Genomic DNA, 27,239 nt, shown 5'->3' with positions numbered 1-27,239 from the left:
GGGGGCGCTATTAACATTTTTGGATGAAAAACGTTCCCGTTTTAAACAAGATATTTTGTCACGAAAAGATGCTCGACTATGCATATAATTGACAGCTTTGGAAAGAAAACACTCTGACGTTTCCAAAACTGCAAAGATATTGTCTGTGAGTGCCACAGAACTGATGTTACAGGTGAAACACAGATAAAAATCCAACCAGAAAGTGTCGCATTTTTTAAAACCGCCTCATGCCAATGACTCCTTATATGGCTGTGAATGAGCTACGAATGAGCTTACGTTTTCCACGTATTCCCCAAGGTGTCTACAGCATTGTGACGTCTTTTTACGCATTTTCATTGCAGAATAGCCGTAAGGGAGCATATTTAGCAAGTGGTCACATGGTGTCTCCCGCAGAAAATCTTGCGTAAAATACTGAGGTAGCCATTTTTCCAATCGCTTCTTATGAGAAACCAATTGCCTCGGCGGATATGTTATCGAATATATATGTTAAAAACACCTTGAGGATGGATCGTAAACAACGTTTGCCGTGTTTCTGTCGATATTATGGAGTTAATTTTGAAAAAAGTTCGGCGTTGTAATGATAGCATTTTCCGGTCGATTTCTCAGCCAAGCATGATGAGCAAACGGGAGCTATGTCGCCTACAAAAATAATATTTTGGGGAAAATATCATATTGGCTATCTAACTGGGAGTCTCCTTAGTGAAAGCATCCAAAGTTCTTCAAAGGTAAATTATTTAATTTGGTTGCTTTTCTTATTTTGGTGAAAATGTTGCCTGCTGCCAGCAGAGCCTAGCATAGCATTATACCATGATAAACTTACACAAATGCTTGTCTAGCGTTGGCTGTAATGCATATTTTGAAAATCTGAGATGACAGTGTTGTTAACAAAAGGCTAAGCTTGTGTTTGAATATATTTATTTCATTTCATTTGCGATTTTCATGAATAGGAAAAGTTACTAGGGGTTTTTATGTCCGCTGCGTTATGCTAATTCGTTTGAGGCTATGATTACGATCCCGGATCCGGGATTGCTCGTCGCAAGAGGTTTTAAGGAGCTCCTTTAGCACCTCAGACTCAGTGACTGCCTGCATGGAGAAACTTTGTAGCGGGGCAGGGGAAGAAGAGGAGCAGCATCGGGGATAGTCACATTAGAAGGGGTGGGAGATGAGGAAATGCTGGACGGACAAGGAGGCATGGCTGAGTCAAATATGATGCCTGACAATGAAATGGTGATTAAAGAGCTCAGCCATGTGCTCCTTGTCAGTAACAACCACATTATCGACATGGGCAGTTGGAAGGAGGAGGGTTTATTCTCCAGGTCTTTAACCGTGTTCCATAACTTTTTGGGGTTAGACCAACAGAGAGAGAACTGCTCCTTAAAGTAACTAACTTTGGTCTTCCGGATAGCCTGAGTGCACTTATTTCTCATTTGCCTGAACGAGAGCCAGTCAAGCCTAACTATGCGTGTGCCGAGCCTTTCGCCAAATGGTATTCTTGAGGTGGAGTACAGTGCCTTGCAAAAGTATTCATCTCCCTTGGCATTTTCCCTATTTTGTTGCATTACAACCTGTAATTTGAATCCATTTTTATTTGGATTTCACGTAATGGACATGAACAGTACAACTGAAAATATTAAAAAAGGAGGTCCAGGTGTCTTCTACAGAGGGGATAAAGCTGTTTCTTCATCAATTTACAGAGACCAGGTCATGAAGGAAGGCTTGCTCATTAAAGTTTTTTAGCAGGCATTCATGACAAATCAGGACAGGTCGTTTCACTGAGCAGCCATTACAAAAACAGTCTATAAAAATTGTGATCACTAAGGACATTACAGAAAACACCAGACTGATACCTAATATCAGGATTCTTTGTGAGGATAACATCAACGAGATTAGCCTTTCCTGGGTGTTTGGAGTCATACCTTGTGGGATTGGTAATAATCGAAGACAGATTTAGGGAGCCCCATTGCTTTAGGACTTGGTCAGGTGGTTTAACCTCTTTGGTCGACCCGACACGCAGGCGTCCCATCTAGAGATCTGGAAATGCAAATGCGCTACGCTAAATGCTAATAGCACTCGTTAAAACTCAAACGTTCATTAAAACACACATGCAGGGTACTGAATTAAAGCTACACTCGTTGTGAATCCAGCTAACAAGTCAGATTTTTAAAATGCTTTTTCGGCGAAAGCATGAGAAGCTATTATCTGATAGCATGCAACACCCCTAAAGACCCGCAGGGGACGTAAACAAAATAATTAGCATAGTCGGCGCTACACAAAATGCAGAAATAAAATATAAAACATTCATTACCTTTGACGATCTTCTTTGTTGGCACTCCTAGATGTCCCATAAACATCACTATTGGGTATTTTTTTTCAGATTAAATCGGTCCATATATAGCCTAGATATCGATCTATGAAGACTGTGTGATCAAGGAAAAAAACAGCGTTTTATAACGCAACGTCATTTTTTTAAATTAAAAAAGTTGACGATAAACTTTCACAAAACACTTCGAAAAACTTTTGTAATGCAACTTTAGGTATTAGTAAACGTTAATAATCGATCAAATTGATCACGGGGCGATGTATATTCTATAGCTCTACGTCTTGAAATAATGTCCGGATAAATCTCAACCAAAATATCCGGTCAGAGACCGGAAGAAATGGGCTGTCTCTTCTTCGTTTGACCAAGAAACAAAGCCTAGGCAATTGACAAGACTGGTGACATCGTGTGGAAGCTGTAGGAATTGCAATCTCGGCTCCAGGTAATGTGGTTTCCATTCAACAATACATTCAAGAGGCGCATTGATATATTTTCCAATTTTCAGTGATCAGATTTTCCTGCGCTTTTCGATGAAACGCACGTTCTGTTATAGTCACAGCCGTGATTTAACCAGTTTTATAAACATCTGAGTGTTTTCTATCCACACATACTAATCATATGCATATACTATATTCCTGGCATGAGTAGCAGGGCGCTGAAATGTTGCACGATTTTTAACAGAATGTTCGAAAAAGTAGGGGGTAGGATCAACAGGTTAAGCATGTCCCAGTTTAGGTCACCTAACAGGACACATTCAGACTTAGTGTAAGGGTCCAGGAGAGCGCTTAGGGCAGGCCGGTGCTGATGGAGGACGATAATACCCAGAAACAGTCAAGAGCTATTTGAAAGTTGAATGCTTAAAAACAGCAAATCAAATTGTTTGGAGAAAGAATTTGTGGAGACAAGCAAGCACTGAAGGTGTTCCTTGGTAAAGATTGCCAGAGTGTAACAGTATAATTTTACACCGTCCCCTCGCCCATACCCGGGCGCGAACCAGGGACCTTCTGCACACATCAACAACAGTCACCCACGAAGCGTCGTTACCCATCGCTCCACAAAAGCTGCAGCCCTTGCAGAGCAAGGGGAAACCCTACTTCAAGGTCTCAGAGCAAGTGACGTAACCGATTGAAACGCTATTTAGCACACACCGCTAACTAAGCTAGCCGTTTCACATCCGTTACAAGAGCACAAGTGAGAATTAGGGCTAGCAACAGTAGATGCACCAGGGTGTACATGCACATTTCCAGATATCATCAGCAGTAATACAATCAGGGCACGGCAGAGGACAGGGAGAGCTCTGTAGTGTTGATTTATGACATTTGAATGTGGATTAGATGGCAACAAGATCATATTGTACAGCAATTTCATCAGGTAACATGAATACAAAGTCGGTGTCCCGAGTGTGGAAACAAACGTAGTCTGTCCCACGGTTGGGTAAACAAGCAAGTTCATCGTCAATCAAGCACACAGGAGTCATGAGGCAAATAGCTTACAGCACAAGATGAAATATATAACTTGGGGCTAGCAAAGAGAGGGGGGAGTGTGGCGGGGGTACCTGTACCAGACAGGGGGAGGGCACAGGTACCCAGACAGGCTAGGGCAGACGGTGAACAGATCGCCAGGTGGAATCCAAGCAGCAGTGTAGCAGGCAACGGGAGTGTGTCACACCCACTTGGGAGAAGATTTTTCAGGTTCCTTGTAGAAATTAGCTAGCTAGCAAGTCTTTGTCCAGTTTTTTTCCACGTGGAAAAGGAGGACGTTAGCTAGCTATATCTCTTTAGTGTTGGCGAATCGTCCTTTACGACTGCCAAACAAAGTTGTCCTGCGGCTGTTGTATTTTGGAGATTGGGGGGAGGATATTTTCTGATGTGATCAAAGCAACAAAATAGTTTGAGGTAATTAACAATTGAAGAGTCCTTGCAGCATATCAGTTCAAAATAGAGATAAATCCAGGGAATACTGTATTGTAAGGACCTCTGCACAGGACGGCTTCAAAGCCCCCCACTCTCCTGCCATTGTTGGGCTCAAGGGCTTTGACACCTCTCACTTCACACTTGTGCTAATTGATCTGATCCGTCCTAGCAAGCTTGGTAGCCTTAACTTCGCATTCAGTCCATATAAAGTAAAATATATATTTCTTTTTCTTCTTCGCTTTAAAAGTAACTTCATACTAAACATTACTCAGTTCCAGGTTAGATGGTGTTTTCAGGTTTCTTGTGTTTATTTTGCTGGTAGTTTGTTTGCCAGCACATTCGTTGTATATACCTAGAAAATAATCTTAGGTAGTAGGAATCCTTCCAGGCAATTCTGTCCAAAATTAGGTTTTAGGTTTGGAGTTTTGATTTGGATTGAAGGTTGTTGTGGAGGGTAGAATCCTGTATATGTCCCCGCAGAAAAACAAAACTTTATCTAGCTCTTAATCCATCTTTCTATAAAAAAACATGCTGAAAATGCAGGAGCCCATCTGCTCATTAGCTCGCTCTGAATGTTTTACTCTGAATTTCCACATATTTAAATATATAAACATATATGTGGAAATATATAGCAGTCACACTGGACAAGTGTGCCTGCTAAATTACTAAAATGTTATCTACAATCACCACACTCACTCATTTCATGCATTCTGTAATATTGCTATTAGGATTTTGGTTGGGAACAACACCCAACAGTATATCATGTCTGGATACATAATTGAAGTAGGTCAGTTTTTTTTCTCTTCAATCCATGCATCAACTGGCTAAATAAACAGAACTTGAAACCTCCAGCAGATAAAGGAGATTGATACAAAAAGATTTTATTTTCACAATATCAAAAGTCAACAGTGAACCCTACAGAGATTTGTGGATCAATAGGCATCAACAGGGTAGAGAGAAAAAAAATAAACAGTTGTGTGTGTAATGATCCCATTTAACCAGTTACTTTATTTGTTTGAGTGTAGGTGCATGCTGAGTAGCATCAAGAACAATGTTTTTGAAAACTGAGGTGGAGACGAAACACAAGCAAACAGTAAACTGAAATAGCAAACTGGAGCAAAAATCATTTTTGCAGTTCATCCTTTACACAACAGTTATACAAAAATCTAAGAAAAGAAAAATGTGTAAGAAATTATGCATATGGAAAATTCAACCCAGAAATGGGGTTAATTTCCTATATCTGCAGATTAAAATATTCTCATCTCCTTTCAAGTATCCCGCCATCTGTAGGACAATGTTCCCATTTTCAAATGTAAAAATACTACAAGATTAGGGGGAATGGCAAATACCAAACAACTCAATGGCGGCAAGAGGGGATAAGAGAAGTTAATAGGAGGGGAGGAAGAAAAAGGAGAACTCCGTGATGGCCATTTTATAGAGCTGAAATAACAACAGTCATGGGCACAGTTTCAAACGGACCCAAAGCGGCCACAACTAAATACTTCATGATCTTCCGACCAAGGTCTGGACAGTATCAGCAGTATGGTAATAGCTCCACCTCATCCTCTGATAGGGTAGATAAAGGGCTAGGTAGAGTTTATGCCATATTGCTCACACCGACACAGCGCTTTCATTTCTCCAGTGGGGAATCAAGAAGTGTCTAGAGTGGGGTTTGCAACCCTGGTCCTGGAGTGCGGCAGACACTTTCTGTTTTTGATTAAACTGACCTGGAAGACCAAGTGTGTTGAATTTAGGCAATCACTGAACAATAAGCTTAGTAGTTCAGTGTAGCTCTGAGACAATTGTACAGTACCTGCGGCACTCCAGGAACAGGGTTGTCTACCCCTGGTCTAGGGGTCAGTTTGAAACAGAACTGAAGAGATTCAAGACACCAGAATCCATCCTAACAAAGGGCGCGTTCCTCTGCCCAGGCATTGCTGACGCATGCCAGATCTTACAACCCCCGGATAGGTATTTTAAGTATCAGCTAACCACATCAAGTTATAGCAAATGACGCATCAAGTTATAGCAATCGACGACAGTCGATGACGTGGCACGTAACCATTGGTTGATGCACGCAACGTCTAAGCAGGGGAACGCGACCAAAGGCGCCATATTCCCTCCAGGGTGAGAGGTCACAGGAAGTAATCTGCCACTGGCTTTTTGGAGGGAATGCCCCTAGTTTCCTGCGGAGCGGCTTCAAATATGATGAACTCCCTCTGCAGGTGTTCATCCAGCTCCAAGATGGCCGCCACATTACCACATCTGTTTGTCACAGAGAGAGAGAGAGACAGAAGGGGGCAGGAGAGAGAGGTGGTTGCTATTGTGACCTAAACATTGTTATAAGCTAACAAAGCACATGCATACACAGCAGAGTTCGGCAATAAACTCAGCAGTTCAAATACAGAATATATAGGAAGGGAGAAGAAAACGAGAGAAGCGAGCAAGAAAAAGATGGACAGGACACAGACCTGTAGCAGTAGTTGGGTGCAGACCACACAGTGAGCACGGTCTCATTGAAGTGCCACTTGTATCCCTCCATGACCAGCTGGTGGGCCCTGCAGATCATGTGGATGTCGTTGGCTGCGTTGAACTGGGCCACCACGTCACTGCCAAACAGGTAGCCCGCCCCCCTAGGGCTCACACCCCACCCTGTGGTGTCTGGGAGAGAGAGGAGCAGAGAGACATTCTGGTTGCTACTGGAGTCATCTCATTCCTTTTCGTTGGGGCATAGATGCTACAATGTGTGAAAGGATGACTTGGAGGAATCTTCACCATCTTGCTTACAGCTACACGTTTTTGGGGCAGAGGTTTATTTAGGGGGTTGTTTCTGGACAGTACCAGTATCTTACCTTCTGGGTCAGACCACAGCAGGTCACACATGGGGCCGTCGTGAGGCACTTCCTGCTTCCTGTCGATAGTTCTGATTTGGTCCAGAGTTTGAATAGATGGAGAAAGGCCGCCGTGCACACAGAATATCTACACAAAGAGAAAATATAAACAACATGTAAAGGGTTGGTCCCACGTTTCCTGAGCTGAAATAAAAGACCCATGACATTTTTCATAAGCACAAAAAGCTTATTTCTCTCAAGTTTTGTGCACAACTTTAGTGAGCATTTCTCCTTTGCCAAGATGATGCGCCACACCTGTCAGGTGGACGGATTAAGAAGCCGATTAAACCGGTATGATCATTAGACAGGTGCACCTTGTGGTGGGGACGATAAAAGGCCACCCTAAAATGTGCAGTTGTGTCACACAACACAATCCCCAGATGTCAAGTTGAGGGACTGTGCAATTGGCATGCTGACTGCAGGAATGTCCACCAGAGCAGTTGCCAGAGAATTGAATGTTAATTTCTCTCCCATAAGCCATCAACATCTAGAGAATTTGTCAAAACATCTAACAGGCCTCACAACCGCCGACCCCATGTATGGCATCGTGTGGCGAACAGTTTGCCGACGTCAACATTTTGAACAGAGTGCCCCATGGTGGCGGTAGGGTTATGGTATAGGCAGGCATAAGCTATGGACAACGAACACAATAGCATTTTGTTTAATCAAAGGCCATTTGAATGCACAGAGGCCCATTGTTGTGCAATTCATCCGCAGTCATCACCTGAAATTGCACGGCCCCATGTCGCAAGGACCTGTACACAATTCCTGGAAGCTGAAAATATCCCAGTTCTTCCATGGTCTGCACACTCAGAAATGGCACCCATTGAGCATCTGTGGGATGCTCTGGATCAACGTGTATGACAGTGTGTTCCAGTTCCTGGCAATATCCAGCAACTTCACATAGCCATTGAAGAAGACTCAGACAACATTTCACAAGCCACAATCAACAGCCTGATCAACTCTATGCGAAGGAGGTGTTGCACTGCATGAGGCAATTTGATTTTTTCCCAGGGTTTCTGTGAGCAACAGATGCATATCTGTATTCCCAATCATGTGAAATCCATAGATTAGGGCTTAATTTATTTATTTAAATTGACTGACTTTCTCATATGAACTGTAACTCCGTAAAATATTTAAATTGTTGCATGTTGTGTTTATATTGTTGTTCAGTCTAGTTAAGGCCTTAACATTCTTCCTCATACAGCAGCAAAACATGTTTGAACTGATGAGTGCAATTGCGATCGTTACTTGCATTAATTACGGAGTTTACAATTACAGAGGAAAACTAGAGCTAGCAGGAAAGATATAAAGAGGGGAGATTGTAGTGAGTCATGATGTTTTAGTGAAAGCTAGCCATTTAGTGAGACTAGCCATCTAACCATAACAATCTAGCCTGGTCCCAGATCTATTTGTTCTGAATTGTCAACTCCTATGTTCATTGTCACGTCTCTACTTGGCATGACCATAGGAGTTGGTAAGATGGCACAAATAACAGAGAGAAGCAGAGAAATATGACTGAAGGGGCCGGGGAGCGCACCTTGCCGTCAATGATGGCAGAGAGGGACAGGTAATCAAAGATCTCGGTGCAGTATCTCCAAACAGTGACCGAGCCGTACTTGCGGAGGCACTCGTCATAGAAGCCGTAGACCTGTGTGATCTGCCGTGACTCATGGTTCCCTCGGATCAGAGTGATCCTGTCTGGATAGCGCACCTGTGGGAGGAGGAGGGGGTAAGTTACGTGTTAGAATGGGTCCTTCAGAGGGACCCTACTGGCTAAAAAGCAAATGAGAGGGGTGGTAGGTCCAACTTTGACCTATAGGGAGCTTAGGTTAGTAGTAGGGCTAGACACAAAGGGCACACATCGCACAGTACAATGAAGAAGTACAAACATTTCCAATCATTGCATTTCCTGAATTTACATAAGTTTAAATTGAATTAACGCCCACCTTGCATAGCATTAGAAACACTACTAGAGGCGGTAAAAGAGAGTCAGAAGAATAAAAATAATTGAATAGCTTTGATTTGGCTTCTCTCGAGTACCTTGAGTGCTAGCAGCAGCAGGAACGTCTCCACACTGTAGAAGCCTCGGTCCACAAAGTCACCCATGAAGAGATAGTTGGTCTCCGGAACATCACCCCCAACCTTGCACACACGCAATTGAAGTGTTAAATAATGACACAGCAAAAAGGGCACAGTAGAATATGACATGTATGTAAATTACATAGAGTTTAATGGCATTATGAAGAAAAATGGTGCATATGTTGAGTTTGGAACTGTACACACACCGCACAGAGCAGCACTCAGAAATCACAGATGAAATGCAGACAAAAAGAGACAACTTACTCTAAACAACTCCTTCAGGTCATAAAACTGTCCATGGATATCCCCACACACCTGTGATAGAAAAGGAGAATTGTAGGGAATTAAAGGGAAACCGTCCTTGAAGTAAAGCGGAGCAAAAATGTATTTAATCCACTAATACTAAACATGTGCCTGTAACATAGAAAAATCTATATTTGTGTTTTGACCTTTTACAACGTTTATTAGAGGTAAGGGTAGCGCTATCTTGAATTGCCATGGTAGCGCCGATGTGTCATTGCATTGGTAGGAGTGAGCAGATTGTGAGTTTTGGCACAGACTGCTGCCACTGGGAATTTCCTCGCCTCTACTGGACTGCGATCAGGACAACAATATTAAGGAATGAAACTGTATACAATTAATTTTGATGTAACGACATGTATACAATTAATTTGGATGTAATGACATGTACACTTTAGAGTATTTTTTCAGTTGATGAGTCGGTGAAAATGAAATTGACAACAAGCAGAGTAGACAAATCAGCCAAAATGAGGCAAAATAGTTAACTAGCTAGCCAGCCTACTTGATTGAGCTCAACTTGTCTTTATGTAAATATATTCATTGATAACTACAAACTGAAATACTCCTATTGACACTTTGAAGAGCATTTGTCATTAGGTATGAGCTAGACCTAGCTAACACGAACTGGCTAATGATTAAGTTAAATATGAAGAAGTGCTGCATGGTATACTGGTACCAAAACATCATGATACTTATGGATACCAACATTTTAGAACACCATAGTGCCGTTTCATATGATACTACCTGCGTTACGTGTTAATAACATTTAGACTACGGGGGGGGGGGAATAAGTCGCATGGCTAAACACGGAGTTTAGCTTAAGTACATGTTCATTAAAAGTAGTTAAACCTACGCCCCGGTTTGTCATTATACAAGGAACAAACATAACAACATGGTGTCAAATTGGTAGTCGCTATGACGAGACAAAGAGAAAAGCAGTACTCCGCAAATTTCCGTGATGAAAATTGAACATTCTACCACAAGTGAAGTGACGTGAGTAGTCGAAGATGTTAGCAAACAAGAGCGAGGACAACAAGCCACAGCAGCAAGAGTGACAGTAGTGAGAGCAAGGCTGCATTGGAATCTGTTGACGAGCAAGTTAGCACACAAGAGCGAGGACAACAAGCCACAGCAGCAAGAGTGACAGTAGTGAGAGCAAGGCTGCATTGGAATCTGTTGACGAGCAAGTTGATGAGCAACATACTGAAGTGAAATTGACACTGTTCCTGTTCTCCGTCATGGATAGGCCTAGTCCTTCTACACAGTTAACAGGAAATCTAGCTGACAGTTGGAAACATTTCAAGCAGAGATTCAATTTCTACCTAGCAGTTAGTGGAGCAGGGGGGAGATGACAAATGGAAGGCTTCCATTTTTCTGCATGTTATTGGAGAGGATGAATTGGACATTTACAATAGCTTTCAGCAAGACGAGGCAAACTTGACACCGACTGTGCTAAATTTGAGGAGTACTTTGTACCATGCCAGAACGTCACGTTTGAGAGATACAAGTTTCTCTCATGATCAGAAACAGGGTGTCAGTTTTGACCCGTATTTGGCTGAGCTGAACACAATGAGCAAAACATGTGAATTTGAAAAACTGAAAGACTCACTAGTGAAAGACTTTCCTGTCTGTGGCATACTTATAAAGCAGTGAATGTGTCCAGCAGCCGAAACCACCAGAGCACAAGCTAAAGAGCTGCATAGGGATGAGACGTCAGTGCATGCAATAAAAAGAGAGGAGCACCACACACACACACCTTACAAAACAAAAAACAAGCAAAAGAGGGAAATCAAAACACTACATGTGGAAAATGTGGATTTATCGACAAAATAATGGGAAAAATAATCATTTTACAAAATGCTGCAAAGCTGAGGCTACAAAGAAAATGGTTCACACAGTCAAGGAGATTGAAGAAATCTTTGTTGAGTCTGGAAATAGGCAACGCAATAAAAGCTGAATGGATTGTGCCATTCACTGTGAATGAAACAAAAATACCATTCAAGCTTGATACTGGAGCACAGGTAAACCTGTTGTTACTGGATGACTACAAAACACTGAAGGTGAAGAGCAAAATACACCTGGTGAAAATTAAGGTTACTGGTTATACTGGGGAGAACGTACCAGTCAAAGAAAGCTGAATAGTAACTTTACAGCACAAAGGAAAACAGTTCAAAGCACAGCTGCTGATCGTGGAAAAGTGTACAGCCTATTCTAGGAATCAATTCATGTGAAAAGCTCAATTTGTTGAAAAGAGTGTATGTATTGACATTACAGACTGAAAATGACCAAGAATCGCTACTGGCCGAGTATGAGGACGTGTTTGAGGGTCTTGGATGTTTACCAGGAGAACACAAAATACGTACTTATGACAAAATTACTCCAGTTGTGCATGCATGCAGAAAAGTTCCATTTTGCACTGAGGAAAAAGCTCAAGGAGGAACTCTGACACATGGAAAAGATGGATGTCATCACAAAAATGGACGAACCTACAGACTGGGTAAGCTCACTGGTTATTGTGGTGAAAAAGAACAGCGATCTCAGGATATGTCTAGACCCAAGAGATCTCAACAAAGAGAGAGAGAGCATTTCAAGTTGCCAACAAGAGAAGAGAATGTCGCAGTTTGCTGGAGAAAAGTGGGTCAGTAAGCTTGATGCCTCATCAGGATTCTGGCAAATGAAGCTCGACGAGGCAAGCTTATGGCTATGCACATTGAACACACCTGAGGGCAGGTACAGATTTCTTCATCTACCATATGGGATTCTCTCAGCGTCAGAGGTCTACCACAAGACAATCCACATGATCTTCGAGCACATTCCAGGAGTGGAGACCATGATGGATGACATCATCGTCTGGGGGTCCACAAAAGAAGAACACGACGCGAGAGTGAGAAGTGCTGGACCTGACACGGAAAGTCAACCTAAAACTAAACAAGGACAAATGTGAGTTTGGTGTGAAAAAAGTACGTCTCTTCGTGGGAGACGTACTTTCAAAGGATGGAGTCAAACCAGACCGGAGGAAAACATTAGCCATCAACAACATGGAGCGCCCAGAGAAAAAGGACGACGTGAGATGCTTCATGGGCATGATCACCTACATTGCAAAGTTCATTCCGCAACTGTTAGCAAAGTCCGCTCCACTCAGATGTCTTCTGGAACAGATACATGAATGGGAATGGTCCCATGAACAGGAAAACTGCTTCAAAAACAAAGACAATCACAGACGAGCCCATGCTCAAATTCTATGATCCAGAGAAAAGCACAAGGATTTCTGCAGACGCGTCAGTTTGGCTTGGGAGACTTCAAAGTAGACACTACCACAAACCATTGGTGTCAATCATGTCTAAGCCACTGAATGATTGTCCAATGAGAATCCAAAGAATGTTGACCAGACTGCAAAAGTATAATGTGAAGACGATCTATACCCCGGGAAAGTTTGTTCGCCGCCGACAATCTTTCTCAAGCAGTCGACAAGAGAGCTTCGAAACACAGAAACGCACAGATTCAGCCCTACGTCGACCTGATCATAGCATCACTTCCTGTGTCTTCTGAGAGAATGGAGCAGATCAAAAGAGAAGCTGCAGCTGACCAAACAATGATAGAGTTAAAAGAAACAACACTGATAGGATAGCCCGCACAGGAAAACAACTGTCCAAGGAGAATACAGGATTACTGGATGTGCAGGGCAGAGGTCACCATTGTGGATGACAGTGTTCAAGGGCAACAATATTGTCATGGGAATGACACTACGCAAAGAAACGCTAAAGAAAATACACGAGGGCCACTTGTGCGAGGAAAAATGCAAACGACAATCACGAGAAGTAATGTACTGGCCAAAAATGAACCGGGCTTCATGTGAACTGTGTTTGACCGACAGGCCAAAGCAGCAAGCAGAGCCACTAATGCCTTATCCAGTACCCAACAGACCCTACTACAATGTTGGAGATTACCTTTTTGACTGCAATGGCAAAAGTCACATTGTTGTTACTGACTACTACTCAAACTACCCTGAAGTAGCAACACTGCCAAATACCTCCAGCAAAGCTGTAATCACCTACCTGAAATCAGTCTTTGCAAGACATGGTGTTGCGTCTGACCTGTACTCGGGCAATGGCCCGCAGTTCTCAAGTTTCGATCGTTCGCTAACGACCGGGGATTCTGACACAACACCTCCAGCCCCAACTTCCCAAGTCCAACGGCTTAGCAGAGTTCAGTCAAAATTGTCTGATGACAAAAGGCACACGATGGAAAGGAGGATTTCCAAAAAATCTGACGAGCACATGGAGGGCTGTGCGGTCCCCCAAAGAAATGCCACCCCACACCATGACTGACCGACCGCCAAACCGGTCATGCTGGAGGATGTTGCAGGCAGCAGAACGTTCTCCACGGCATCTCCAGACTCGTGTCACGTCTGTCACGTGCTCAGTGTGAACCTGCTTTCACCTGTGAAGCGCATAGGGCGCCAGTGGCGAATTTGCCAATCTTGGTGTTCTCTGGCAAATGCCAAACGTCCTGCACAACCCCCATCTGTGGATGTCGGGCCCTCATACCACCCTCATGGAGTCCGTTTCTGACCGTTTGAGCAGACACATGCACATTTGTGGCCTGCTGGAGGTAATTTTGCAGGGCTCTGGCAGTGCTCCTCCTTGCAAAGGCGGATGTAGCGGTCCTGCTGCTGGGTTGTTGCACTCCTACATGTCTCCTGATGTACTGGCCTGTCTCCTGGTAGCGCCTGCATGCTCTGGCCACTACGCTGACAGACACAACAAACCTTCTTGCCACAGCTCGCATTGATGTGCCATCCTGGATGAGCTGCACTACCTGAGCCACTTGTGTGGGTTGTAGACTCAGCACCACCAGCATTCAAAAGTGACCAAAACATCAGCCAGGAAGCATAGGAACTGAGAAGTGGTCTGTGGTCCCCACCTGCAGAACCACTCCTTTATTGGGGGTGTCTTGCTAATTGCCTATAATTTCCACCTGTTGTCTATTCCATTTGCACAAAAGCATGTGACATTTATTGTCAATCAGTGTTGCTTCCTAAGAGGACAGTTTGATTTCACAGAAGTGTGAAATACTACCCTGTGCCTTTTGTCATCAGGGTAGTATAACTTTTTCATTATATTTCATTATATCACAACGGTTTGATTTGTCTAATCTTAGCAATTTCTTCTCAGCTAGCTACATAGCCGTCTTTGTATCAAAGATAATTGCGTAATTATCGTATTTCGCCGTCCTAACGTAGTCTTCACTAGCCAGCTAGCTAACGTCCACTGATTAGCTGCACTGGAGAAACTATTACACTCAACTGAACGACTTGATTAGTGTAGTGTTAGCTAGCTACATAGCTGTCTTTGCTGTCTTCGTATCATCGTATCCAAGATAATTGTGTTGTTTAGGTTTAGAGTGTGTAGTCTTAGAGTGATTATCTTAATTTACCGAGGTTAGCTAGCCAGCTATTTGTCGTCCTTAACGTAGGTGACTCTGCTAGCTAGCCAACGTCTTCTGTATAGAACTCAACTACCCGGTCGCATTCACAGGTAGTATCACATTTTCACTTCATTTCATTACAGTACAACGGTTTGATTTGTTTGATCGTAGCTAGCTACTTAGCTAGCTACATAGCCGTCTTTGTATCAAAGATAATTGTGTAGTCTAGAGCGATTTTCTAGGTTCGCTAGCCAGCTATTGTCGTTCTTTTAACGCAACGTAACGTAAACAACACTGCTAGCTAGCCAGCTAGCCCCCGAATAGCAACACTGCAGAAACTATTACACTCAACGGAACGACTTGATTAGTGTAGTGTCAACAACGCACCCACTGCCAGCTGGCCTACTTCAGCAGTACTGTATCATTTTAATCATTTTAGTCAATAAGATTCTTGCTACGTAGCTTAACTTTCTGAACATTCGAGACGTGTAGTCCACTTGTCATTCCAATCTCCTTTGCATTAGCGTAGCCTCTTCTGTAGCCTGTCAACTATGTGTCTGTTTATCCCTGTTCTCTCCTCTCTGCACAGACCATACAAACGCTCCTCACCGCGCGGCCGCGGCCACCTTACTCTGGTGGTCCCAGCGCGCACGACCCACGTGGAGTTCCAGGTCTCCGGTAGCCTCTGGAACTGCCAATCTGCGGTCAACAAGGCAGAGTTCATCTCAGCCTATGCCTCCCTCCAGTCCCTCGACTTCTTGGCACTGACGGAAACATGGATCACCACAGACAACACTGCTACTCCTACTGCTCTCTCTTCGTCCGCCCACGTGTTCTCGCACACCCAGAGAGCGTCTGGTCAGCGGGGTGGTGGCACCGGGATCCTCATCTCTCCCAAGTGGTCATTCTCTCTTTCTCCCCTTACCCATCTGTCTATCGCCTCCTTTGAATTCCATGCTGTCACAGTTACTAGCCCTTTCAAGCTTAACATCCTTATCATTTATCGCCCTCCAGGTTCCCTCGGAGAGTTCATCAATGAGCTTGATGCCTTGATAAGCTCCTTTCCTGAGGACGGCTCACCTCTCACAGTTCTGGGCGACTTTAACCTCCCCACGTCTACCTTTGACTCTTTCCTCTCTGCCTCCTTCTTTCCACTCCTCTCCTCTTTTGACCTCACCCTCTCACCTTCCCCCCTACTCACAAGGCAGGCAATACGCTCGACCTCATCTTTACTAGATGCTGTTCTTCCACTAACCTCATTGCAACTCCCCTCCAAGTCTCCGACCACTGCCTTGTATCCTTTTCCCTCTCGCTCTCATCCAACACCTCCCACACTGCCCCTACTCGGATGGTATCGCGCCGTCCCAACCTTCACTCTCTCTCCCCCGCTACTCTCTCCTCTTCCATCCTATCATCTCTTCCCTCCGCTCAAACCTTCTCCCACCTATCTCCTGATTCTGCCTCCTCAACCCTCCTCTCCTCCCTCTCTGCATCCCTTGACTCTCTATGTCCCCTATCCTCCAGGCCGGCTCGGTCCTCCCCTCCCGCTCCATGGCTCGATGACTCATTGCGAGCTCACAGAACAGGGCTCCGGGCAGCCGAGCGGAAATGGAGGAAAACTCGCCTCCCTGCGGACCTGGCATCCTTTCACTCCCTCTCTACATTTTCCTCCTCTGTCTCTGCTGCTAAAGCCACTTTCTACCACGCTAAATTCCAAGCATCTGCCTCTAACCCTAGGAAGCTCTTTGCCACCTTCTCCTCCCTCCTGAATCCTCCGCCCCCTCCCCCCTCCTCCCTCTCTGCAGATGACTTCGTCAACCATTTTGAAAAGAAGGTCGACGACATCCGATCCTCGTTTGCTAAGTCAAACGACACCGCTGGTTCTGCTCACACTGCCCTACCCTGTGCTCTGACCTCTTTCTCCCTCTCTCTCCAGATGAAATCTCACGTCTTGTGACGGCCGGCCGCCCAACAACCTGCCCGCTTGACCCTATCCCCTCCTCTCTTCTCCAGACCATTTCCGGAGACCTTCTCCCTTACCTCACCTCGCTCATCAACTCATCCCGGACCGCTGGCTACGTCCCTTCCGTCTTCAAGAGAGCGAGAGTTGCACCCCTTCTGAAAAAACCTACACTCGATCCCTCCGATGTCAACAATTACAGACCAGTATCCCTTCTTTCTTTTCTCTCCAAAACTCTTGAACGTGCCGTCCTTGGCCAGCTCTCCCGCTATCTCTCTCTGAATGACCTTCTTGATCCAAATCAGTCAGGTTTCAAGACTAGTCATTCAACTGAGACTGCTCTCCTCTGTATCACGGAGGCGCTCCGCACTGCTAAAGCTAACTCTCTCTCCTCTGCTCTCATCCTTCTAGATCTATCGGCTGCCTTCGATACTGTGAACCATCAGATCCTCCTCTCCACCCTCTCCGAGTTGGGCATCTCCGGCGCGGCCCACGCTTGGATTGCGTCCTACCTGACAGGTCGCTCCTACCAGGTGGCGTGGCGAGAATCTGTCTCCTCACCACGCGCTCTCACCACTGGTGTCCCCCAGGGCTCTGTTCTTGGCCCTCTCCTATTCTCACTATACACCAAGTCACTTGGCTCTGTCATAACCTCACATGGTCTCTCTTATCATTGCTATGCAGACGACACACAATTAATCTTCTCCTTTCCCCCTTCTGATGACCAGGTGGCGAATCGCATCTCTGCATGTCTGGCAGACATATCAGTGTGGATGACGGATCACCACCTCAAGCTGAACCTCGGCAAGACGGAGCTGCTCTTCCTCCCGGGGAAGGACTGCCCGTTCCATGATCTCGCCATCACGGTTGACAACTCCATTGTGTCCTCCTCCCAGAGCGCCAAGAACCTTGGCGTGATCCTGGACAACACCCTGTCGTTCTCAACCAACATCAAGGCGGTGGCCCGTTCCTGTAGGTTCATGCTCTACAACATCCGCAGAGTACGACCCTGCCTCACACAGGAAGCGGGCGCAGGTCCTAATCCAGGCACTTCCTAATCCAGGCACTCTCCCGTCTGGATTACTGCAACTCGCTGTTGGCTGGGCTCCCTGCCTGTGCCATTAAACCCCTTCAACTCATCCAGAACGCCGCAGCCCGTCTGGTGTTCAACCTTCCCAAGTTCTCTCACGTCACCCCGCTCCTCCGTTCTCTCCACTGGCTTCCAGTTGAAGCTCGCATCCGCTACAAGACCATGGTGCTTGCCTACGGAGCTGTGAGGGGAACGGCACCTCAGTACCTCCAGGCTCTGATCAGGCCCTACACCCAAACAAGGGCACTGCGTTCATCCACCTCTGGCCTGCTCGCCTCCCTACCACTGAGGAAGTACAGCTCCCGCTCAGCCCAGTCAAAACTGTTCGCTGCCCTGGCCCCCCAATGGTGGAACAAACTCCCTCACGACGCCAGGACAGCGGAGTCAATCCCCACCTTCCGGAGACACCTGAAACCCCACCTCTTTAAGGAATACCTAGGATAGGATAAGTAATCCCTCTCACCCCCCTTAAGTTTTAGATGCACTATTGTTAAGTGACTGTCCCACTGGATGTCATAAGGTGAATGCACCAATTTGTAAGTCGCTCTGGATAAGAGCGTCTGCTAAATGACTTAAATGTAAATGTAATGTAATGTAAATGACTTAAATGAGTTACATTGTGTTGTTTAAATGTTGCCTTTATTTTTCTGAGCAGTAAGTAAGTAATTTATATATATATATATATATATAGGAGCAAGGTCAGAGTGGAACCGACTAAGATACAGTAGAATAGTATAGAATACAGCATATACATATGAGATGAGTAATACAAGATATGTAAACATTATTAAGTGAATGAGATACCATTGAATGGTATAGAAAACAATATAAACATATGAGATGAGTAATGCCAGATATGTAAACCTTATTAAAAGTGACTAGTCTTCCATTCCTTAAAGTGGCCAGTGATTTATAGACCATGCCTATAGGCAGCAGCCTCTAATGTGCTAGTGATGGCTGTTTAACAGTCTGATGACCTTGAGATAGGAAGACCGCACCACCCTCTGGAGAGCCATGCGGTTGCGGGCGGTGCAGTTGCCATACCAGGCTGTGATACAGCTGGACAGGATGATTTCAATTGTGCATCTGTAAAAGTTTGAGGGTTTTAGTTGACAAGCCAAATTTCTTTAGCCTCCTGAGGTTGAAGGGCTCCGTTTCACCTTCACTACACTGTCTGTGTAGGTGGTCCATTTCAGTTTGTCAGTGATGCGTTCGCCAAGGAACTTGAAGATTTCCACATTCTCCACTGCGGTCCCGTCGATGTAGATAGACTTCAGAGGGTGCACCCTCTACAATCATTTCCTTTGTTTTGTTGACATTGAGTGAGAAGTTGTTTTTCAGGCACCACACTGACCTTAGGCTGTTTCGTCATCATTGGTAATCAAGCCTACTACTGTTGTGTGGTCTGTAAACTTTGAGTTGGAGGCATGCTTGGCCATGCAGTTATGGGTGAACAGGGAGTACAGGAGGGGGCTGAGCATGCACCCTTGTGGGGCCGCAGAGTTGAGGATCAGCGGAGTAGAGGTGATGTTTCCTACCTTCACCACCTGGGGGCAGCCTGTCAGGAAGTCCAGGATCCAGTTGCACAGGGCAGGGTTCAGACCCAGGGCCTCGAGCTTAATGAGCTTGGAGGGTACTATGGTGTTGAATGCTGAGCTATGTCAATAAACTTATCGTTTGAGCCGTTGAATTGAGATTTCACTTTGTCTCAATACTTACGTTTTGCCTGTTTGATATAACTACACTATATTTCCATCCCGCGAATGCTACCATCTATCCACGGTCTCTGGTTAGGGTAGGTTTTAATAGTCACACCGGGTACCACATCTCCTATACACTTCCTCCTAAACTCAGTCACAGTATTCGTGTATGGGTCTTGATTATTTTCGCAAGCTGCCCGGAATATTCCAGTCCACGCGACCAAAACAATCCTGAAAGCGTGGATTCCTGAATAGTCCGAAGCATGTGTCCTTCCTGTTTGAGTTTCTGCCTATAGGACGGAGCAAGGTGGAGTTGTGGTCAGATTTGTCGAAAGGCGGACAGGGGAGGGCCCTGTAAGCATTCCGGAAATTTGAATAGCAATGGTCGAGAGTCTTAGCAGCGTGAGTAGTACAGTTGATATGTTGACAGAACTTCGACAGCCGAGTTCACAGATTTGCTTTGTTAAAATCCCCAGCTACAATAAATGCAGGCTCAGGATGTGGTTTCCAGCTGGCATAAAGTCCAGTGAAATTCCTTGAGGGCCGTCGAAGTAACGGCTTGAGGTGGGATGTAAACGGCCGTGGCGATGACGAAGGAGAATTCTCTTGAGAGATAATATGGTCTGCATTTAATTGAGAGGTATTTTAGGTCGGGTGAACAAAAGGACTTGAGTTTCTGTATGTTTCCAGAATTACACCAGTCGTTAATCATGGGACCTTCTGTCCCGGAGAGAAATTTATTCCAGTCTGTGTGATGTACTGAGAATCCTGCTGGCTTTACCGGCTCTGAAAGAGTATCCCGAGAGAGCCATGTTTCTGTGAAACAAAGTATGTTACAGGCCCCCTTGCTCTAAGCTCACCAACTTTGTTATCGCGAAGTCTAAACCTTTCGAGGGAGGTTCTACTAAACCAACATATGGATTTGTTTAAAGATGGTCATACCATGGATCATTTAGATATTTTATTTTAGGGCCCCTGTAGGCATCAGAAAATATAAAATATTAAATTTGATTTCACTACTATAGCCCATTAAAACACATTGAATAACACATTCATAAATGGCAAAACAGACAGTCAAAAAATAAATCATAAAGAATAAGGTTTTGAAGTGTGTCATATAGGAGATATGCTCCGGAAATATTTGTGTTCTTTGGACATTTTTAAACCCTTTTTTGTTGGATAGTGCTGAGCGATTAGCTCTTTTTGGAGGTCAGTCTAGTTTTAAATAAATCACTTTGAAATGTTTATTTTATTTTTTACATTAAATGCATTATGTGGGTTGAATGCTGTAACACAGAATAAAACAATAAAAATCCCATGACGGTAATGACTGCCCATTACTGCTTACTAACCATTTATCTACATTAATAAAAATATTTGATGAGTTTATTATTTCATTCCAAGTCATCATTTCATATAGAGCTGCTGCCTATGCGGTCTGACAAATCACAATTTTAGTAATTTTTCAAAGTAAATAAAGACAGCCTACTTTTATGAATGCTGAATACCAACTATCAATCCCTTCGATCATGTATTTTCAGGCTCGCGAAGCAACTGCTTTCTATCTCTCCATCCTGTGTTCTCTCTTCTCTCAGTCTCAGGGTCTTGCGCCACACAGACCGGACAAGTTTAAGTATGCTTAACTATGTAGAATATTGGCCTGGAAAATACAACTCCCTACTACATCGCACAGTTCAGGCTTGATCTGATATATCTACACAAACTGCATATTATAATAGCTTAAACTGAATGATTTTGATGGGAATTTGTGTATTATGTTAGATTGACTCACGGGTATATCAATAGATTTAAGGATTATGGACAATCAGATATGAAATGTTAAAGGTTTGCTCAAAACCTTTGGACAATAAAACGTAACTGTCACCTTGCAAGCCGTTTGATAACTTGTACAACTCCCTTCCATTCATTGTTCCATTTTTTATGTGCTGAAGGGTCATCATTACTTGGGGAAGATGAGGACGAGATTGAAAATGGACAAGCAGGAGGAAGTTTGAGCCACCACGTAATACTGCTGCCTCTGCCAAGCTTTTTGACTGGAAGGTAACTGTCAATGATTATTGTTATGTACCACTAGGCCTATGTAATTTTTTTTAAACACTCACTCTCTATATGACACTGTGGTGCACCGTCAGCTCTCAGACCTTTGTGTTGAGGACGACACTATAGACATGTCACCTGTGCACCAGGCAGTCAAAAGTTGAACCCACAGTAACAAGGAGAGGCAGGGGCTGAAGAGACTGGACAAGATGCTGCAAACAGTGGTGAGGGACAATCACACCCTCGCAGGACAGATACATAGATATACATAGGTACAAGTGAAGTGACTCCTAGTCTTCACCCAATAGCTTAGATTGTCATGAAAGATGAAAGTTGTATATAATGTTATGGTTATGATAGCATGATGTAACTTGTACTTTGTTTTCAGGGTGGAATGAGATCATGTATTCTCTTAAGTAATATAAATCTTTCCATAAAGTTATGTATAAGTCTTTCCTTATCAAATGTAAAACTAAATTGCATTTGTAATATGTTTTGGTGCATATATGCATTTATTATACTATCCAAATAAGAAAGTGTCTGATCGCAGAACATTCCATAAACTTCTACGAAAATACCACTGGTCTTTAAAACAGCTGTAACTCATTCACAGTTAAAAGGTATTACTATTCTGATATCAGACAACACTTACAAAACAAGTAAGCCTCAATATATTCTAAGTGTTTCTCTATCTTCATTAGGAAGTGTAAATTGCAGTTTGGGAAATAAGTGTATGGCACATTTTCACAAGTGTTTTTTCTTGATTGATTACCATATGATTTACGTCATATCATTTGAAAGGGCTGTTTCTCAGCTTTCAAAATATGTATCATGTTTTCATAATGGTTTGACACCAGCAAAGTATAGCTCATTTAGGTATGCAAGATCTCAGTAAATTCAAGGATTTTCAAAACTCTCCAACCGATGATGCAACAATGCCAATATGGCGATTTACAATTAAGTCAGGTTTACAGTGTCTATCGACATGTCTGTAGACAATTGTCTTAGCGACATCATGAATGACATCATGCATACACCCAGAAAAATGTGTTTGCCTCACTAAGATGTACATGCTATTTTACCAAGATAGTCAGAACACATCATCAAATACATTAAGAAATGTATTATGATCGTCAGACAAATTACTGTCATCACTGAAAAACGATGTGACAACATAATTTACTTGAAGATTTCTGATATTGGGGTGGTCCTTCTGTAGCTCAGTTGGTAGAGCATGGCGCTTGTAATGCCAGGGTAGTGGGTTCGATTCCCGGGTCCACCCATACGTAGAATGTATGCACACATGACTGTAAGTCGCTTTGGATAAAAGCGTCTGCTAAATGGCATATATATATATATATGAACATTCTATCGTCGTCCGACATCAAACTTTATACTTATGAAAAAGTATAAACAAAACAGCCTCTGCATGACATCAGCACCCAAGTGCTCCAATTGCATACTTTTTTTATCACCAATAAAACCCATCCATTTAAAAATGAATTCAGTAAATGTCAACCTAGCAAGCCAGGCAAATAAAAAGCTATTTTCTAAACAATGTTTTGGTTCGTTGTCTAGCCAGTTCAAATAATGACCACAGTATAGCTGACAACATCTAAACTTTAGTTACTTGTGATCCATTATTACAGGAAAGTAAAGCAACCTAATTATTTACAAGGTAATGGCGAGCTTACAGAAAATAGCTTAGTGCCATAGTGTGACAAAATAAAAGTTGGTCATTCTGAGAATTTTTAGAACAGCATCATCAAAGGAGGATTTGGTCTGGTTGCTGTGACAGTACGGTAACCACATCAACGGACACTGCGAGTTGCAGAGAAGTAAACTTTTTTTCACGTCTGTGCGACAAGGAAAGTGACGGTCTACAGACATTCCACCTGAGTAGAAATCAAATGTTGTTTTGACCAGTGACACTGGTCACATTCTAATTGCCTACAAACATGTAGACCAAGTATGAACTAGACTTTACAGTTAACTGGGGTTCTAAAGCCTAGTGTTTCCATTGCCCCTTAATGTATTCAGCCATCCAATATTACACGTAACACGAGGGCTCAGATTGGGAAGTGCAAATAATGGCAGTCTAGGCAGATCTACGAAGTAACCAAGGTGTCTTCTATTCTGAAAATACTCACAGTAACGGGAGAATCCACCCTCTGTACGTTACTCTCCTCTACCAGAATCTCCCTGTAACACAAACGACAGGCTTAGTGATGAAGATTTAGATAGTATCAGAAATGTTACAGTAATATGGCCTTTGTGTTTAATTACCTGGCCTTGGCACACAGTGCTTTGACTTCATTTTCCTTGATAAGTTCACAACGCCTAAGTTGTTCTATCTGTCTGTCCAGATCACTGATGTCCCCCATTGTCACACACATATGGAGCGAGAGGCTCACACACAATCTGGGGTCTGGAGGAGTCACCTACAGGGCCTCGCAAACACAGTGTGTATTCTTCACACACAGTCACCCTGGTCCGGAACACACACACACTCGCTGTTCAGGCAGTTATAGTCACAAAGAGAGAGCGGCAGATAGAGGGATCTATGGAAGAGTAAGAAAATACATTTTTTTAGAGCATGGTAACATGTAGACATTGTTATATGTCTGTTCTGTTCAATGTGAGGACTTCAAATGGTAGAAACCCCAATAAACCAACTAGCGTAATTAGTTAGCGTTACTAGCGAAGTTTGCGAGTTAGTTAGCATGAAGTGAGTTAAACATTAACATAATAACGTTAGTTAATTGGTAACGTTACCTCAGTCAGCTAGTTGGCTGGTCTTTTCATTAAGGTTGGTATTATGGCTATATTTGTGTTCATATGGAATACTCAGATAATTTGTGGTAGAAAAGAGAACTGCGTTGTTAGGATTAGCTAACAATCTTGGCCTGTTTATCAGGTACTTACGAAATGCTAACGTTGCTTAGCTAGCTAATTTAGCTTGCTAGCTAGCTGTTACCAATGTGTTCTAGTCGAAACGTCGTAATCCAAAACTAACATAAATACATTTGAATATTGGGGAAGAAGAACTCGAGATACATACATATAGCTGTTTTATTCCACGTAAAAGCAATTTTTTCCGCTCCACCACGGTTATCTTTTTTCACCGGTTCACCAAACCACAGCCGGACGGGCTCTGTCTGCAACTTCCGCTGTCGGGAACGCGCATTTCGCAGTCATGAAACGGGAGGGGAATTTTTCAGTTTTTAAGCAAATTTCCGACAATTCTACATTTTAACATGACTAATGCTGTGTTCTTATGATGAAACATTATAACAACATCAATGGGGGCCTGACTGTTTACATATATTTTCTACATACCTTCTATTTGGTTTTAGTCGTTTAGGTTGCCACTGAAATAGTTTTTCCCATCCTGAAAATGTCAAATAATAACAATATTTATTTGCTATCCACAAACAATTTCACCCCCATTGATGTATATGGACCCCCGATTGCATTTTCTATGTATTGGCCAGAGAGGCTTTGAAGCCATTGGCACTCCCCAGAAGAATTGATGGAATTCTACAGAATTTTAATTGAATGTTGTAAGGACAATGTTACATGTATTTAAGTCTTTTTTGTTGTTGTAGTGCAGACACTAACATTAGTACTTAAAAAATATATAAACTTTAAGGAAAATGTATATATATATATATATATATATATATATATATATATTATTGTTTTTTTGTTTAGCGCACATAAAATATAAATTTAACATGCAACAATTTAAAAGATTTTACTGAGTTACAGTTCATGTAAGGAAACTGAAATAAATAAATTAGGCCCTAATCTATGGATTTCACGACTGGGAATACAGACAGATATGCATCTGTTGGTGGGTCTCATTTCATATCAAAATGATCATTTTAACCATGTTTTGAGGCTATGAAATGGTTGTTTACATTTACATTGTTTTTAAACACTGGGAGTAAACAAGCCTATAGTTTGGGTACTGACTTGGTACGACAGTTGAACTTAGCTCATGTGGCATTTACAAGTTATATTCTTCAATAATCAAGGGGTATAAACAGTTGAAGTTGGAAGTTTACACACTTAGGTTGGAGTCATTAAAACTCATTTTTCAACCACCCCACAATTCTTGTTAACAAACTATAGTTTTGGCAAGTCGGTTAGGACATCTACTTTGTTCATGACACAAAACATTTTTCCAACAATTGTTTATAGATTATTTCACTGTATCACAATTCCAGTGAGTAAATTGACTGTGCCTTTAAACAGCTTGGAAAATTCTAGAAAATGTCATGGCCTTAGAATGTTCTGATAGGATAATTGACAACATTTGAGTCAATTGGAGGTGTACCTGTGGATGTATTTCAAAGCCTACCAGAAAATCAATCTTTTCTTGATATCATGGGAGAATCAAAAGAAAAAGCAAAGGACCTTGTGAAGATGCTGGAGGAAACAGGTACAAAGGCATCTATATCCACAGTAAAATAAGTCCCATATCGACAAACTGAAAGGCCGCACAGCAAGGGATCAGCCACTGCTCCAAAACCGCCATAAAAAAATCCAGACTTTTTGCAACTATACATGGGGACAAAGATTGTACTTTTTGGAGAAATGTCCTCTGGTCTGATGAAATAAAAATAGAACTGTTTGGCCATAATGACCATCAATATGTTTGGAGGAAAAAGGGGGAGGTTTGCAAGCAGAAGAACACCATCCCAACCGTGAAGCACGGGGTGGCAGCATCATGTTGTGGGGGTGCTTTGCTGCAGGAGGGACTGGTGCACCTCATGAAATAGATGGCATGAGGGAGGAAAATTATCTGTATATATTGAAGCAACATCTCAAGACATCAGTCAGAAAGGTAAAGCTTAGTCACAAATGGGTCTTCCAAATGGACAATGACCCCAAGCATACTTCCAAAGCAAAATGGCTTAAGGACAAAGTCGAGGTATTGGAGTGGCCATCACAAAGCCCTGACCTCAATCCTATAGAAAATGTGTGGGCAGAACTGAAAAAGCGTGTACGAGCAAGGAGCCCTACAAACCTGACTCAGTTACACCACCTCTGTCAGGAGGAATGGGCCAAAATCCACCCAACTTATTGTGGGAAGCTTGTGGAAGGCTACCCAAAACATTTGACCCAAGTTAAACAATTTAAAGGCAATACTGCCAAATACTAATTGAGTGTATGTAAACTTCTGACCCACTGGGAATGTGATGAAAGAAATAAAAGCTGAAATAAATCACTCTACTATTATTCTGACATTTCACATTCTTAAAATAAAGTGTTGATCCTAACTGACCTAAGACAGGGAATTTTGTACAATGATTAAATGTCAGGAATTGTGAAAAACTGAGTTAAAATGTATATGTAAACTTCTGACTTCAACTGTATAATTAATTTAGAAGTCAAAATGGATGTAGCAACTAAGGATTCTAGCTTTAATTATGCAATTTATCTTATTTAAAAACAAGGTAGGCCTACAGAACAATAAACCACACATTTGATTC

General features: G+C 43.0%; 1 protein-coding gene across 2 annotated transcripts; it reads right to left on the bottom strand.

Moving 5' to 3' along the window:
• Nucleotides 1-5,086: 5,086 nt before the first annotated feature.
• LOC124000787 (serine/threonine-protein phosphatase 4 catalytic subunit B) lies at nucleotides 5,087-25,297 on the bottom strand. 2 transcript variants are annotated; one of them, XM_046307393.1, is made up of 9 exons: nucleotides 24,800-25,297; nucleotides 24,025-24,299; nucleotides 23,889-23,940; nucleotides 9,468-9,518; nucleotides 9,165-9,266; nucleotides 8,662-8,835; nucleotides 7,083-7,209; nucleotides 6,702-6,891; nucleotides 5,087-6,495 (listed from the first exon to the last, which is right to left on the bottom strand). In XM_046307393.1, the coding sequence occupies exons 2-9, from the start codon at nucleotides 24,132-24,134 to the stop codon at nucleotides 6,366-6,368; spliced, it is 936 nt and encodes a 311-aa protein (XP_046163349.1). In that variant the 5' UTR covers nucleotides 24,135-24,299; nucleotides 24,800-25,297; the 3' UTR covers nucleotides 5,087-6,365. The 2 variants fall into 2 exon arrangements, with proteins under 2 accessions (XP_046163349.1, XP_046163350.1); XM_046307394.1 differs by lacking the exon at nucleotides 24,800-25,297 and adding an exon at nucleotides 24,514-24,781.
• Nucleotides 25,298-27,239: the final 1,942 nt, after the last annotated feature.

Source organism: Oncorhynchus gorbuscha, linkage group LG16 (assembly GCF_021184085.1).
Source record: "Oncorhynchus gorbuscha isolate QuinsamMale2020 ecotype Even-year linkage group LG16, OgorEven_v1.0, whole genome shotgun sequence".
NCBI classification, from domain to species: Eukaryota; Metazoa; Chordata; class Actinopteri; order Salmoniformes; family Salmonidae; genus Oncorhynchus; species Oncorhynchus gorbuscha.
Note: the sequence above shows the minus strand (reverse complement) of the source record. Positions and strands in the feature narration are given on the sequence as shown.